The sequence below is a fragment of the Lepidochelys kempii genome, chromosome 2, assembly GCF_965140285.1.
Source record: "Lepidochelys kempii isolate rLepKem1 chromosome 2, rLepKem1.hap1, whole genome shotgun sequence".
In the NCBI taxonomy this organism is placed as follows: Eukaryota; Metazoa; Chordata; order Testudines; family Cheloniidae; genus Lepidochelys; species Lepidochelys kempii.
The window spans coordinates 83,723,657-83,740,858 of NC_136381.1; the positions used below are offsets into that span (position 1 = coordinate 83,723,657).

At 42.7% G+C, this 17,202-nt stretch overlaps 1 protein-coding gene across 1 annotated transcript; it reads left to right on the top strand.

Annotated features, from left to right (window-relative positions):
- The first annotated feature begins 414 nt into the window (after nucleotides 1–414).
- TYMS (thymidylate synthetase) lies at nucleotides 415–16,535 on the top strand. The gene is made up of 7 exons (XM_073331441.2): nucleotides 415–666; nucleotides 1,092–1,165; nucleotides 6,160–6,334; nucleotides 8,249–8,350; nucleotides 12,002–12,177; nucleotides 14,470–14,541; nucleotides 15,817–16,535. The coding sequence occupies exons 1-7, from the start codon at nucleotides 501–503 to the stop codon at nucleotides 15,952–15,954; spliced, it is 903 nt and encodes a 300-aa protein (XP_073187542.1). The 5' UTR covers nucleotides 415–500; the 3' UTR covers nucleotides 15,955–16,535.
- Nucleotides 16,536–17,202: the final 667 nt, after the last annotated feature.

Here is a 17,202-nt window from a genome sequence, read left to right on the forward strand (position 1 = left end):
CCACTCCTGGAGTCTCCCCTTTTCCCGGGCTGTTTGGTTGCCCTGGGCCCGGCACAATCACAGATTTTGAAGTGGGGAAGGCCCATGGTGATGGTCGGCTCTGACCCCCCCAGCAGAGCAGAGGCCAAAGAGAGCCTCCCTGCCTGAATTCCCCGGCCCGCCGCCAGGGAGCGGGGCGCCGCGAGAGACACGCGGCGGCTGCAGCCTGGGGTCCGGGCCAGCAGGGGGCCCTGGGTACCGGGCTATTCAGCTCGGTGCCCCGCCCCAGGGCCCGCGCTGCGGCCCGGCAGCCAAGCCCCTTTCCTCACGGCCTGGTGGGGGGGGGGATGGGGTGTCCCGGCCCTGCCCACGCTGGGTCACGGGGAAGGAAGCGGCGCCGCCCAAGGCGCCTCCCGCGCGCGCGCGCCCGGCCCTACGATTGGCTGGCGCCTGGCGGGCCGGGGGTGGCGCCAGTTCGAAGCGCGGGCCCGCCGCGCCAGCTCGCCCCGGCCGGCCCCGCCATGTCCGCCGCGCGCGAGCCGCAGAGCCCGGCGCCCCCGCCGCACGGGGAGCTGCAGTACCTGGGGCAGGTCCAGCACATCCTGCAGCGCGGCCACCGGAAGGAGGATCGGACCGGGACCGGCACCATCTCCGCGTTCGGGCTGCAGGCGCGGTACAGCCTGAGAGGTGACTGCCAGAGTCACTGGCGTGGCGGGGACCTCTCGGCCCGCTCCCCGCAGCCTCCCCCCTCCCCTCCCCTTCCCCATGGGCTCACTCTCCCCACAGACCTCTCCATCCCACGGGCTCCCCCTCCCCAGACCTCCTCCACCCCATGTGCCCCTCCAGTCCCTCACCGCATCCCACCAGCTGCCCCCCGGCCTGGTGCCTGGCAGACCTGCCAAGCGCTTCACATTCACATTGCTTTCCTGACTGTTACAGTGCTAAGTTCTAAATGAGTGCTCCAATAAACTAGGCTCTTATTGTGATAGTATATAATGCACATGCACCACAGATCAGTGTCTAAGCTTCAACACTTTTAGTATTTATAAGTGAAAAGCAATCCATGGTATTTGATGAGTGAGAATTGACTTTGCTGCTTTGACCTTTTTCAGATCAGTTTCCTTTGCTGACGACAAAACGAGTGTTCTGGAAGGGAGTGCTGGAAGAGCTGCTATGGTTTATCAAGGTATGATGCATGGTTGTTATGTGCATTGATAATGCTGTCTGTAGAATATATCCCACTATGGACTAGTGTATTTGAAACACTTACAGATGTTTCCATTCATACAGGGAACAAACAAGTTATGACATTCTAGTATTTTTCCAACTTAATAATAAGTCTAATAGCTTCAAAACATTTTGTTAATTTTGGTTAAGGTGCTAGTACAATCTGGAGGGAATGCTGGTTAAATCTTACCTTGCTTCTTTTTAGTGAAATATTCTGAAGTGTTGAAGGACTTGTGTACACTAGAAAGTTTTGCTCCTTAAACTATACCGCTGTAGTTAAAACAGGAAAACTCTATGTGAATGCTTTTATACTGGTATAGCTTATTCCTGTTCTGTCACCAAAATGAGATACTCCAGGATAAGGCACTCTTATACTGGTATAACTGCATCCATCCTAGGCTTTTACCAATACAACTCTTTGCAAAAAATAAATAAATAAATAAATTACACTTCTAATAGATGATCACACCTCTAAGGGTATGTCTACACTACGAAATTAAGTCGATTTTATAGAAGTCAATTTTTAGAAACCGATTTTATACAGTCGATTGCGTATGTCCACATTAAGCGCATTAAGTCGGTGGAGTGCGTCCTCACTACTGTGGCTATCATCGACTTAAAGAGTGGTGCACTGTGGGTAGCTATCCCACAGTTCCCACAGTCTCCGCTGCCCACTGGAATTCTGGGTTAAGCTCCCAAGGCCGGATAGGGCAAAAACATTGTCGTGGGTGGTTTTGGGTACATATTGTCAGGCCCCCCTCTGTTGCTCCCTCCATGAAAGCAACGGCAGACAATCGTTTTGTGCCTTTTTTCCTGGGTTACCTGTGTAGACGCCATACCTCGGCAAGCATGGAGCCCTCTCAGCTCACCGTCACCGTACGTCTCCTGGGTGCTACACAGCAGCAGCTACCATACGTCTCCGGGGTGCTACACAGCAGCAGCTCCTTGCCTTTGCGGCAGAGAGTGCAGTAGGACTGATTACTGTCGTACATCTCCTGGGAGCTCCTGGCAGACCTCGGTGAGGTTGATCGGGGTGCCTGGACAGACATGGCTAGTCTCCTCTTAAAGCACCGAATGGGAGACAGAGACTCCAGGTCATTCTCTTCTTTAAGTTTTTCGTCTCATGGAGATTCAGTCCTGCCTAGAATATCATGTGAGCTGGAGGCTTCTGCCTCAGGCTGCTCTGCCCCTGGCAGCACCATGCGGTCGCACCTACCCCAGCCTACTATAGGCTGAGCAAGTGCAGAATGGTGGTAGAATGTGTCTTTGGACGTTTAAAAGCTCGCTGGCGCTGTTTGCTGACTAGGTCAGACCTCAGAGCAACCAACATTCCCATTGTTATTGCTGCTTGCTGTGTGCTCCATAATATCTGTGAGAGTAAGGGAGAGACATTTATGGCAGGTGGGAGGTTGAGGCGAATCGCTTGGCATCTGATTTTCAGCAGCCAGACACCAGGGCGATTAGAAGAGCACAACAAGGCATGCTGCACATCAGAGAGGCTTTGAAAACCAGTTACACTGAAGCCTGGCCAGTCATGAAACAGTTGTGTGTGTTTCTTCTTGATGCAAATCCACCCTCTTTGTTGATTTTTAATTCCCTGTAAGCCAGTCACCCTTCCCCCCTTTGAAATAAAGTAACTATTGTTTTGAAACCATACATTCTTTCTTTATTAATTTTTTTAAAAAAGAGAGATAACGGACGAGGTAGCCTGGGTGGGGTGGGGTGGGGGAGGAGGGAAGGACAAGGTCACATGGCTTATTGTAGCCACACTAAAAATCAAACTGTTTGAGTGACAGCCTTCTGTTTCTTGGGCCATCCTCTGGAGTGGAGTGGCTGGGTGCCCAGAGCGCCCCCCCCCCCGTGTTCTTGGGCGTCTGGGTGAGGAGGCTATGGAACATGGGGAGGAGGGTATCATAGAATATCAGAAAGAAAAGGAGTACTTGTGGCACCTTAGAGACTAACCGATTTATTTGAGCATAAGCTTTCGTGAGCTAAAGCTCACTTCATCGGATGCATAGTGTGGAAACTGCAGAAGACATTGTATACACAGAGACCATGAAACAATACCTCCTCCCACCCCACTCTCCTGCTGGTAATAGCTTATCTAAAGTGATCACTCTCCTTACAATGTGTATGACAATCAAGGTGGGCCATTTCCAGCACAAATCCAGGTTTTCTCACCCCCCCCCCCAAAAAACCAAAACAAAACAAAAAAACACACACACACACAAACTCACTCTCCTGCTGGTAATAGCTTATCCACAGTGACCACTCTCCCTACAATGTGCATGATAATCAAGGTGGGCCATCACACCATCACAGGGCCTAATAACATCAGCCACACTATCAGAGGCTCGTTCACCTGCACATCCACAAATGTGATATATGCCATCATGTGCCAGCAGTGCCCCTCTGCCGTGTACATTGGTCAAACTGGACAGTCTCTACGTAAAAGAATAAATGGACACAAATCAGATGTCAAGAATTATAACATTCATAAACCAGTTGGAGAACACTACAATCTCTCTGGTCACGCAATTACAGACATGAAGGTCGCTATCTTAAAACAAAAAAACTTCAAATCCAGACTCCAGCGAGAAACTGCTGAATTGGAATTCATTTGCAAATTGGATACTATTAATTTAGGCTTAAATAGAGACTGGGAGTGGCTAAGTCATTATGCAAGGTAGCCTATTTCCCCTTGTTTTTTCCTACCCCTACCCACCCCCCCCACCCCCCAGACGTTCTGGTTAAACTTGGATTTATGCTAGAAATGGCCCACCTTGATTATCATACATCTTGTAAGGAGAGTGATCAGCTTGGATGAGCTGTTACCAGCAGGAGAGCGAGTTTGTGTGCGTATGGGGGTGAGAAAACCTGGATTTGTGCTGGAAATGGCCCACCTTGATTTTCATGCACATTGTAGGGAGAGTGGTCACTTTGGATGGGCTATTACCAGCAGGAGAGTGAGTTTGTGGGGGGGGGGAAGGCGGAGGGTGAGAAAACCTGGATTTGTACTGGAAATGGCCCAACTTGATTATCATACACATTGTAAGGAGAGTGATCACTTTAGATAAGCTATTACCAGCAGGAGAGTGGGGTGGGAGGAGGTATTGTTTCATGGTCTCTGTGTATATAATGTCTTCTGCAGTTTCCACAGTATACATCCGATGAAGTGAGCTGTAGCTCACGAAAGCTTATGCTCAAATAAATTGGTTAGTCTCTAAGGTGCCACAAGTACTCCTTTTCTTTTTGCGAATACAGACTAACACGGCTGTTACTCTGAAACCTATAGAATATCAGAGTTGGAAGGGACCTCAGGAGATCATCTAGTCCAACCCCCTGCTCAAAGCAGGACCAATCCCCAATTTTTGCCCCAGATCCCTAAATTGCCCCCTCAGGGATTGAACTCACAACCCTGGGTTTAAGCTGGCCTATGTCAAACCACTGAGCTGTCCCTCCCACAGTTATACAGTGGATGCAGCAGGGGTCTGTGCTCTTCTTGGCTATCCTGCAGCTCCAACAGACACTTCATCATGTCCATTTGCTCCCCCATTAGCCTCAGCATCGCGTCCTGCCTCTGCTATTCGCACTCACTCAATTCTTTCCTGGCCTCTGCCACTGAATGCCTCCATGCATTAAACTGTGCCCTATCAGTGCAGGAGGACTGCATGAGCTCGGAAAACATGTCATCGTGAGTGCGGTTTTTTTCGCCTTCTAATCTGCGATAACTTCAGGGACAAAGATGATAAGGGGAGTGTAGAAACATTCTACGATTCTGGGGAGACTGTATGGTCACCTGTGCTGCTGAGTTCGCCACACTGACCAAACAGGAAACAAAATTCAAAAGTTCCCGGGGTTTTTCCTGTGTACCTGGCTAGTGCATTGGAGTTCAAAGTGCTGTTCAGAGCAGTCATAATGGAGCACTCTGGGATAGCTCCTGGAGGCCAATACCATCAATTTGCATCCGCACTATCCCAAATTCGACCCAGCAAGGTCGATTTTAGCGCTACTCCCCTTGTCGGGGAGGAGTACAGAAGTCAATTTTAAGAGCCCTTTAGGTTGACGGAATGGGGTTGGTTGTGTGGATGCAGTCATTTTTAAATCGACCTAACGCGGCTAAATTCGACCTAATCCCATAGTGGAGACCAGGGCTACCAAGCATAGTTTATGCTGGTAAAACTTGTGTAGACAAGTGCTAAGATGTTGTGTTGCCCTATCGATGTTCCCTGATGTGATTCTGAGTAGCATTTGATTAAATGCTGGTACATCGGGACTTGAAAAATCAACTTATCCAGATATCAGTTTTTTGAAGAACTTAATGCTCTTTTAAAAAGGAAGCCTTATCCTTTCAATTGTAAGGGCTAGAACCTTTCAGATGTCAACCAGCACAGTGCTGTACTCTGAGACTGTAGACGTGTTTTGATAGCAGATAATATTTAAGTCTCTATTCGCTTTCAGTGCTATTTTAAACTCAGGGGATTTGTTTTCTTATTCTCATCTCTAGGTTTTATACAAAGTGGCAGAGTAGAATATGGGAGCCTACCATCTGCTCAGTGACTAAACAGAACTTCCAACTATTTCTAGTTGGCATCTCTCAAGAGCATGTAATTTAAGCTTCAAGAAAACAGAAAAAACATGCAAAAGAGAAGGGACTGCATAAACTTTTCCCCCCATAATGACTTGTAAGACAGTTCACGAAGGCTGACAGCAGGTGCATCATGAGTAACAGAATTATACAGACATGGAACAAGTTTTTTCTTGTTTCATCAAGCAAAAAGTAAAACCTTGTTTGCTGAAGGGCCTGTGTACAAGCAACTGTAGGCAATCGCATTTATCCTCGAACCTCCATTGGCCTACAGTATACAAAGCTAGAGATGAATTAAAGATGACTAGAGCAGTATAATTCAATTCTCAGTAACATATTGTTTATAACAGTTTTATTGTGTGTAGGGTTCAACAAATGCTAAAGAGCTCTCTGCAAAAGGAGTGAAGATTTGGGATGCCAATGGATCACGTGAATTCTTGGATAAACAAGGTTTCCCTAGCAGAACAGAAGGGGATTTGGGACCAGTGTATGGTTTCCAGTGGAGACACTTTGGAGCTGAATATAAAGATATGAATACAGGTGAGGAAAGTAGATAACTTCAACAGCGGGAAACTAGAGATTTTATCTTCAGTGCTTAGTGAGACTGACAGGATTACTGTGGTACCTCACTTTCAGGAGGTTATGGAGGCATGAAAAGATTATAACGAGGACATTTATAATGGTAACTGAGAACCAGAATAAGTAGATCTTTTTGGGAGGTTATATTGAGCTTCTAGGAAAGCCTACCATTATGAAATATGCAGTATTGCAGGCAGTAGCCTATTTATAGAATGGGTGAATCATAGGCAGTACACTGTTCTGCTAATGTGCTGGTATATCACCTGTAGGTGGGAGGATATTTTGGTTTCCATGCCCATTTAGTTCTTTGCCTCTCTGCTGAGGCTGCCAGCAGAGGTGCCAATTGTAACAGGATACTTTTTTTTTAAACTACACTAAAATCACTCATTTCAGAGAGCTGCTATTATTAATTTGTATAATTAGCACATTAATTTGTGCTGTTTACAGGAAAGTATCATTGGAAAATCATGACTCTCCCACGCTTAGCTTTCATAATGATGTTGGGGGTGGTGAACTAATGTCTTATTCAACCATCAAAAAGTATTTTCTCCATCTAAAAAGGCAAGTAAAAATGTAAAGAAGAATTCCAGTACTTCACACTATATCAACCTGGGCATAATTTCTTTTTTAAAGAGAGCACTTTTATACCAGAACAATCTCCACATATTCATATGTTGGTATAGGACAAAGAAAAGGCAGGTAGTCAGTCTATTGGATAGCAGGCCAGTAAAAATGATCAGCACCAAGTAACCAAAATTGTTTTATGGCCCCCTGGCCTCGTATTTCACTTGTTCTTCAAATTTCTCTTGGATTAAGGTACCTTTGATTTCCCATGTAAAGGATAAGCCTTTGTTTAAAATGATGATATAGAAATTTATTATTTTAATTGAGGCGGTTTAACAGTTGTCATGATATGAACTAATAGTTTGTAGCATCTTGTTACCCATTGAAATCTGGCTTTTGTGCATTCTCAAACACAGGACTTAAGGGTGATAAAAATAGCATGTTAGTTCCACTCTATTTAAACTCTGTAGGCTCTGAGACCCACTGTCAGATATACAGACAGACCTCTCAATTATTCTCCAAGGTCTCAGGTTTCGTTTAAAGTTTTTAGCTGTTGTGCTAGAGAAGAAAATGTTCAATCATGGGCTGTGTCTACACTATGGACACTATAGCAACAGTGCTGTAGCTATGCCACTGTAACCGCAAAGTGTGGCTGCAGACTACAGCAATGGAAGGGGTTTTTTCCATTGCTGTAGGGACTCCATCTCCCCAAGCAATGGTAGCTAGGTCAACAGAAGCATTCTTTCATCAATCTAACTGTGTCTACTCTGGGGGTTAGGTTTGCATAGCTACAGCACTCAGGAGTGTGGATTTTTCACACCTCTAAGTGCCGTAGCTATCTTCATGTACGTTTTAAATGTAGACCTGGCCTTGGGGTGTAAGGATGCAGACACTTATGTGAGTTTGCAGAGAGAGTGAAAGAATAGCTCTGGGGTGTGTATGACCCCATTTCAGGAGGTACTAACCCCAGTGCTAGTGATGATGCTTTAAGTGTCAACAATAACTATTTCACTTCTCAAAGCATGCAAGAAAAGAGGGGAAGGGGACACCACCTTTTCCCAAAGCTTGGAGCACTCATCTGAGGCTCCCAAAGGACTACCCAGAAGAGAGAGAGGGAAGGCTCAGAAGATGTATTAAGGTGTAAACCTTTAACAATCCCAGGTGGGATCAGAAGAGGGGACAATTAATGTAATTTTTCTGAAGGGTGTGGGCTTGGCTTTCAAAAGGATTTTTTGGGGCAGCTCTAAGCTATTGTTAAAACAACCTTAGGCTGTCTGACTTATTTAAACCTTGTCTGGTAACTTTCTTCAGATTACTCTGGCCAAGGAGTGGACCAGCTGCAGAATGTAATTGACACAATCAAAAACAATCCAGATGACAGAAGAATCATCATGTGTGCTTGGAATCCCAAAGGTACAGAAGTGTGTGTGTGTGAAGTGAATGTAGTTGCACCTTACCAAGTTGCATGCTAAGCTATATCATTGGTGCTCATTTAGTCCTGAAAGTTTGCATAATTACCAGATCCTGTGTCTACAGCCGGCTCTGGTGGTGGTTACATTTTTGCTGCAAGAAAAGGTGAGCTTACACAACTGATATGTGATTTCATGTTCTATAAATGGTTGGGTGAATTATAACCTGAATTCTCCTGTTTCTCATGATTCTCACTGATGTGAGAGGATATTCAGGCCCCAAAACATCCTATATGATTTCAACCCTTTTCTGTCTTAGTACAAATGGAAATACATGATTATCACTGCCCTCTACATAGTCACTATTCAAAGACGCTTTGCATATAATAAAAAAACATTTAACTTGTTTTTTAAGGAAACTCATAATTGAAAAATATAATCAAGCAGCTGTTTGTTTTTTACTGTGTATTAAATTATAGGATTATACTCAAAATTTGGGGAGAAGAGAACAAAACTTAAAAAAAAAAAATTACAGTGCTCTTTTTCGTAGTTGTTAGAATCTTTTCTGAAGAAAGGAGCCTGTTTAAGAACTTTAGGAATTAAAGGTACTCAACAGCTAGAAGAGCGGGAGATGCCAACAAGCAGCAGCCAGTTAAAAAATTGTCGTTTTAGCTGTTTTCCCTGCTATAGTTAGAGCCAGTTTCCAAAAAGGCATGCTGGGGAAAGGTTCCCATTAAATGGCAACTGTACAGTAGGTGGAGGGTTAATAGGGATCAGGCAGGTCAAAGGAGTGTGATACCTTGGATGTCCAGCTGTCAGTTTAAAATCAACAAAGCCAAAACTGGGTTCTTAATCTTCCCCACCAAGTCTTCCCCCTTTTCTCAGTCACAGTGGACACCATTATCTTCTCTGTCACTTGGCATCTTTAACTTGACCATTTCTCTAGATTCTAACATTTGGGCTGTGTCTAAATCATGGTTTCCCTAACTGTGGTGTATCATATATTCCATCAGTTCACTTCACAGCCATTTCTTTTCTTTCTTTTTTTTTTTTTTTAGAACGTGGTACATGAACCAGTAAGTTTAGGGTCTGCTGGTCTAAATCTCATTGATCCTTCCTGCCTAACATCTCTATACTTCTTCCTTCTCTGTCCACACAGTTCACTCATCTAGTCTCCCATCATTTCGACTCCTGCAACATTCTGTTGTTTGACCTTGACAAATACAGTCTCACCCAGCTTATATCCATTCAAAATGCTTCCGCAAAGATCATTGTCCTAGTTTGTTTGATCATGTCACCCGCTTTTGCATCCATTCTTTCTCCATCGCCTCAAATGTAATCTACTTGCCTTTACCGTCAGGGCCCTTCACAGCCTATCCTCATGCTACCTATCGTCTCTCATATCCTGCCAAGATGTTGACTCCCACTTCCACCTTGCCAGTGACATCAACCTTTATCACCCACTTGTTCAGTTTCCAAAAAAATACCTTCATGCTTTCTTCCATTCTGTCTCTCATGCATAGGAAGAGCTGCACATAAACATCTACTAAACCACTTAACTGTCATTTAAATTCCTCCTTAAAACTCCCCTTTGCCATGATATCTACAAAAATGTGACTGAAGTAGGCATATTATACTAATTTAGATGGAATAAATGGGCCCCAAGAGCAAGTGGTGTTAACATGACCCTGAAACTGTCCAACCTTAAATTTAAAAAGGTTTGGTATACAGAGACTGCAGCTTGCTTGTATCAAGGCAAACACACCATTAAAAATCTTTTAAACCTGTTTTATTAAAGATACAGAAAAGAAGGAAAAATAGTTAAAGCACTTGAAATGTAAAGTAGTAAATAAGGCTTCCATTTTAACAACATCCCTTGTTCCCTGTCCATTTAGCAGGAGAGAGCTGTTAGAAGGAAAACCCTTGTGCTTGACAGCCTTTTTGATGGTGATAACTATCCTTTTTTGGGGAAAAGAGAAGAAGTTAGTTAAGATGGGCTGGAGCTGGTATCACTGTTGTTGGTAAAGTCCGATCCTGTTTCCTAGAAAGCAAAACAAGACAAACTCTCAAGAGGGAAGAGAAAAGAACAACAAGGATAGAAAATGCAGCTTCTGTCTCTGGTGTTGACTTTTACTTGCTACTTCGCTGCTGGAGAAACAGAGGCACTGCACATGGTTTTATCAGCCATTCCAAGACCTGGCAAACTTATTCCAGCATCAAGCTGTTTAGGTGATTGCTTTTAGCTGCCTCTCTGGTCACAAGCTTACAGCAGTGTTGCAAAATATGCAGTTTTGGCCATTGAAACCAAACTCCTTATTAGACATAAGAAAAAAAGGAAGGGGCTAAGGAAAGGAAAGAAATACATTGGAGAAGGAAAGTGTGTGTGTGTGTCTGTCTGTCTGTCTCTCTCTCATGCACGCACGCATGTATGTCCAAGTCTGTGGAGGTGGTGATGTCCTCTGGCCCCCACTCTCCTGTGTGGTCTGGTCAGGACACTTCTGAGGATCAGAATAACGAAGGCCCAATGGTGTTACAGTAAATACCGGGTCCCAAAGCGACAACGGGGGTGGTGGACATGATCATTAAATTTGCTCCTTTCTTCTTCCATCTTTCAGTCAGCCATCATTTTGGATTTTTCCTAAGTCATAGTCATCCCCTTGTTCTTTTATTATTATTATTTTCATTTTATTATTTTCCTAAGGACCCCAAAAGGGGAGTGATGGGTGGAATAGCCCATCCCCTCATTATTTTGTCCAACAGTTGGGACTGATTTCCAACACAAAAATTTTGACCCATTGATTTCCAGTCCCACACTCTTCTTGTTTACCAGGCATGATGTAAACACAGTCCTTGAGTTATATCAGTAGGCCTTTTTATTTGGACTAATTGTCTTTCTGTCTTCCTTTTGCATCTTTTCCCATCAACATTTGTTGTAATAGGTTATTATAACATTTTTATGAACTTGCTCTTTTCACATGCAAGCTCACAATTAGGGTAATTGGGCCGATAAATTTACAGCAGGTGGCAGGAGTGCTCTGACTGCTGCTTATCATCCTGACCAGTATTCTCATTGTTCCCATGTGCTCCCTCATTTGTCTCTGTCCACCTGTTACTTTTTGTCTTGTACTCCCTGAGGCGGAGGATGTCCTCCTCCCCCCCACCCCCGGTGTCTGTAGTGCAATACAAATAATAAAAATTAGAGGCAGGAGCTTGTTTAAGAAGGAAAACATAGGCTGAATGACTAAAGCCCTTGACACATGCTTAACTGCAAACACTTGAACACATGCTTAATTTTACTCATGAGACTAATCTCATAAAATCAATAGGACTAATTATGTGAGTAAAATTAAGCATGTGCATAAGCGTTTGCATTATCAGGGCCTAAAACCTTTCTTCAGGGGAATTTGTACTCTGTCCATCCAGTTACTGTTAACAATAGCAGTTACATAATTAAGCAAGCAATATCTGGTAGTGGTAATAGCAGGATTTAAAAAGTCTTAATAGTAAAAGCAATAGAACTATAATATGTGGTTCAATATTGCTATTTGATGTATTTATGCATATTTATTTCTATATACATACGTATATTTTTTTGCTCTTTCATGCTGTCTTAATACTGGTTTTTTCCCCCTCTTCCTGTTTTGCATCTCCTTAGATATTTCACTAATGGCTTTGCCTCCATGCCACGCTCTGTGCCAGTTTTATGTTCTAAATGGTGAACTGTCTTGCCAGTTGTATCAGAGATCTGGAGACATGGGACTCGGGGTGCCTTTCAATATTGCCAGTTACTCACTTCTCACGTATATGATTGCCCATGTCACAGGCCTGAAGGTATAGTATCCTTTTGCTTAGATATTTATAGTTTGAACAGAGGACTAAAACATTAAATAGACTAACATTTATGTAGGAAGAATTGGAATGAACACAGCATTCAAAAGTTTAGATATGTACAGGAACAGGCTCTGTAGATTAATTATGTTTAATGTATGCGTTAGTGGGGTGGCCTGCACTATAAGAACTCTATAAATCTCGTTGTGGTCACTTATATCAAAGAATCTCCAAATCTTGTGGAAAAAACTTGTCAAAATGAAGATGTATCCTGGCTTATTCCACCAGTTTATCTCCCAAAAATCTGAGTTGAGTACTTTTCCTTCTGGTGACAATGAAAAATGCCATGGGGTGTCTTTTTGTGCTACTGAAACAGCTGTCTTCAAGGTACTACCAACTTCAAGCCATTAGAAATGTCAGTGTTGTTCTGGTGGTTTTTTTGGACTAGACAGAGCATTTATTCTGTGGTTGCTGTCAGATTCCAATTTGCATATTGTGATCTGCCTACCTAAATTCCTACCATGGTTTCAATTGGATATTTTTCTCTTCTGACTGTAAATGGGTTGTATAGTACTGCTCTTTTCTGTTAGCCACCTGTTATCTTTCACCAAAGATAGCTGCGTTCTTGTGACTTGGTAGAGCAGAGATTTGTTTAATTTAAATACATTACAGTCTTTCTACTAAAATCTGACTTCCTCACTTCTTAAAGATTTAATAGGGATAGTGTGATTTTTTGAGCCCCCTCCTGGTGCTATCATCAGGAGTTGCTGCTTCCATTTTTAGCACTGAGGAGATAAAATGGGTGAGTGGAGAAAATCATGCTTTATAATAAGTAAGGACTTAGTGTAAGTTTTATATCAAAGGCAATTAAAGTAAATGAAGTTTGATGTCTCTTCCACAATGTCATTTAACTATTACATCTCCTCTTAAAGCAAAACACTTTTTGTGGGAGAGATCTGCAGTAAAGAACAAACTCATAGAAGACTTGTGAATTTTTGCATAACATTAAATACTGCAATAACACTGCAGACAAATGTAGTAAATAGCTCTGCTTTTACAATCCAGTATTTCATTACATGCTATGGCTAAGAATACTGCAGCAAAATAGTGCAGATACTTTCAGGAGCAGTAAACTCTTAAGCACTAGACCTAAATCAATGATGGTAAATTGTCAGGCAATGCTTAAGTCACACAAAATGCTTATCCAGGGTGTTAGGTGCCCCTGCCGTAAGTGAAAGAAACGTTAATGCAGACAAACCAACCTGTCAACTTTCCCAGTTAGAAAAAGTACCAGCCCTTTCCCAAATGTGAGGATAGCTGCGATTTGTAGCATGCCATGAAGGCCAACAGATGTGGGCTATTTCTGATCAAGAGGCTGGGAAGAGAATTCCAAAGTTCAGGGCTCATTACAGAAAACATCCTGCTAGGCGCTCTGATTTAAACCAAGAAGACTGGCTTTCAAGTGCTTCTGCATACCATAACTATGGCAATAGTGAGGCATGTTTCTCAGCTAGGCAGGTTCAAAGCCATTTTGGATATGTCTACATTGCAGCTGGGAACATGCCTCCCAGCGTGGGCAGACAGACTTATGCTATCTCTGCTCAATCTAGTGCACTAAAAATAGCATTGTAGTGTGTGGGTGGTGGCTTTGGCTAGCTGCCAGAGTCCAAGCCCATCTTAGCTCAGGTGGCTAGCTGGAACCACTGTCTTTTCCACAATAATCATTCTGCTAGTTTTAGCATGCTAGTGTGAGTCTGTCTACCAGGGCTGAGAGGCAGACTCACAGTTGCAGTGTAGACATAACCTTAGGGCTTTGTCAGGATAGATCATGGTGCATTGGTTTCATATGATCCTGCAAGGAACTCCTTTTAATGAGTTGCTTCGGTTTCCTAAAAGAATTAAGTGCCACAGTAGTCTAATCTTGAGGTAGAAGCATGGATCACTGTAGCACTGTTAATATCTAAGAAATATTTGCAATCTATCACTTTTGAGGTAGATGGAGAAAGCTATATTTCTCACTACCCCCATCTCCTTTCACTTGTGTTAACAGATAAATATGAGTGCTCAGTTGCTATATCTGTTGCAAAGTCTTTGTTGTAGAACTTCATACTCTGCTTAGAGTAGCTTAAAATAATCGGTTACTTTAGGGAAGGACAATATTTGAACTTGTAAGGCAATGGCTTATCAAGACAATCTGGTGCAGGAGCTACACTTCAGCCACAAGCATTGCAATGTCATACAGTCCTGAAATGTGCTACCTTGTTTGTCTGAACACTTTTCCCTCTTTTTCTTCAGCCTGGTGAATTCATACACACATTAGGAGATGCTCATATATATCTGAATCATGTTGAACCTTTGAAAATTCAAGTAAGTATCCATGGCGACTGGAGCCTGGCTGTCTTTTTGATATTCATCTACCACAACTGGTTACTAATGGCATTTTGGGCTGTGTAAGTAGGAGCATTGCCAGCAGATCGAGGGACATGATCATTCCCCTCTATTTGACATTGGTCAGGCCTCATCTGGAGTACTGTGTCCAATTTTGGGCCCCACACTCAAGAAGGATGTGGAAAAATTGAAAAGATTCCAGCAGAGGGCAACAAAAATATTAGAAGACTGGAACACATGACTTATGAGGAGAGGCTGAGGGAACTGGGATTGTTTAGTCTGCAGAAGAGAAGAATGAGGGGGGATTTGATAGCTGCTTTCAACTACCTGAAAGGGGGTTCCAAAGAGGATGGATCTAGACTGTTCTCAGTGGTACCAGATGACAGAACAAGAAGTAATGGTCTCAAGTTGCAGTGGGAGAGGTTTAGATTGGATGTTAGGGAAAAACTTTTTCACTAGGAGGGTGGTGAAGCACTGGAATGGGTTACCTAGGGAGGTGGTGGAATCTCCCTCCTTAGAGGTTTTTAAGGTCAGGCTTGATAAATTTAGTTGGTGATTGGTCCCGCTTTGAGCAGGGGGTTGGACTAGATAACCTCTTGAGGTCCCTTCCAATCCTGGTATTCTATTAACTCATAGTAATCCTGCGTTTTTAGATCTGGTACTGTGGAGACCTTTCATTGTAAATACTATCTTAATTTGCATGGCTGATCCTCTGATTTCTTCTCCAATACTCCCCTTTACCTGGGGTCAACTCTGGTTACAAGTGAAAACACTAGAATTTTGACTGAATTGTACATTAATTTGGACCAAAAGAGTGGTTATCTCTCTGCAAGTCAAAGATACAAGAATTTGTACTCTAATCTTTATCATTGTTACAAAATATTAGTGTCCTTATACTTGTCTTATCAACATAAAACTGTAACTAACTGACTAAATGAATAAAGTGCACTTTGATGCATTATCCTTACTTACGTATATATAGTCAGTTTGCAAACCAGTAATTTTTAGTGGGTATTCTGCTGAATAAGGCTCTACAGTACTTTTTTTGGGTCTGACAGACTCGTTCACTTCATATCAATCTTTCCACCTTCGTCACACAAATATCTACATACTATGACGACTGAGAATGTTATGGCAGGTGAGGTCTACCTAACCAAAAGAGCTGTCTAAGTATTTGGTTTTCACTATGCACTGTTCTTTACATTTTGTACAAGATTAGCACTCAAAAGTAAGTCAAATTCTCTTTAATTTCAGCTTCAGAGGGAACTACGTCCTTTCCCAAAACTCAAAATTCTTCGTAAAATTGAAAACATCAGTGACTTCAAAGCAGATGACTTTCAGCTTGAAGACTATAACCCACATCCAGCTATTAAAATGGAGATGGCTATTTAATGCACTTAACTTTTTAAACATGATATGAGTCTGTTTTATAAGTATGTTACCTTGTCAATACTTAAGCTCAATGTGATGCTCTTAAATGTTGCTAAAACAGTTACATCACTTTGAAAGGGGTCCTGACCTAAAAGATGGACTGTTCATAGCTGTTAACCTGCTTCTGAAGTATCTAATGAAAAATGTATGTTAATGAAAGTGGCTTGCCTTTGTGCAGGTGGTGTCATTGAACCAAATCTTGGTGTAAAAGAAAAAATTAGCACCGTTTACTAGCCAGTCTTTGAGTACAGAGGTCTCCGTTAGAAGGTGACTCTGGGTTGTACATTTCTACTGTCTATAAATCATTCATGAATTGGCAGGAGCCCCCTTAAGTTGTTACTGGGTTTAAGTTAATATTTCAAGCTTTTCCTTGCTCTACACTGTAGCCTGAGTAGTGACTAGTGAGAAGTATTAGCCTTGTTCTGAATTAGTTACTTACCCTTATGCATTAGTAAGTATTTAAACAAAACAGGTGTTATAGCAGTGGATTTTTTTTAAGCTGGAGAAGAATGTTTAATAAACTTTTGTATAAATATTTTCAATGGTGTTTGGAAAGTGTGTTGTATCTAAGGCCTCGTACTGAATTTGTGCTTGTAACACTAATATCAAGAAGATCAAGGTAACTTTCAGAGGATTTTGAGATTTCAAAGTTTTGGCTTTGCTCAATTTCAGAACAAAAAATCAAAACATGAACTCTCCTAATTGGAATGGGGGCTGTAGTACTTGGAGTATACTGAAGCTGTGGCCTGTAGGCTCCCAAGTGCTCTACTCTCCCTCAGTAGGCTGCTAAGGCAGTAGGCAGGTAAGCAAGTTGTCAAGAAGCCAGGCAGGCTTCCTACAGAAGTTTGTTGGACCCTGATTTCAAAACATTTCAATTTTGATGAATCAGCAAATGTCTAGTCACAAGTCTTGCTACAACTAAAGCATAACACCTAGTTTTATCAACTCTACCCCTGCTGCAGGATACTGGTGACATCAGTACCAGTTCTGGTCCTTTCATAATGCTGCCCATCTTACCAAGCCATGGTAGTTTATGTACACAGGGGGTGGTTGAGTAAGTTTGGGCCTTAAAGAAAATATGAAAGTTTTTAAACACCCAATCAATGGAACAACTCTGAATAGCTCTATGCCTAACACGCATACCTGAAGAAGTGGTTTTTTATCCATGAAAGCTTATACCCAAATAAATTGGTTAGTCTTTAAGATGCC

What these genes read in the sequence shown, in the direction of transcription:
- TYMS (XM_073331441.2), top strand. Translation starts at nt 501, where the DNA reads ATGTCCGCCGCGCGCGAGCCGCAGAGCCCGGCGCCCCCGCCGCACGGG. An exon ending in GGCGCGGTACAGCCTGAGAG is followed by an intron (nt 667 to 1,091) that starts GTGACTGCCAGA and finishes GACCTTTTTCAG; the next exon opens with ATCAGTTTCCTTTGCTGACG. An exon ending in CCCATGTCACAGGCCTGAAG is followed by an intron (nt 12,178 to 14,469) that starts GTATAGTATCCT and finishes CTTTTTCTTCAG; the next exon opens with CCTGGTGAATTCATACACAC.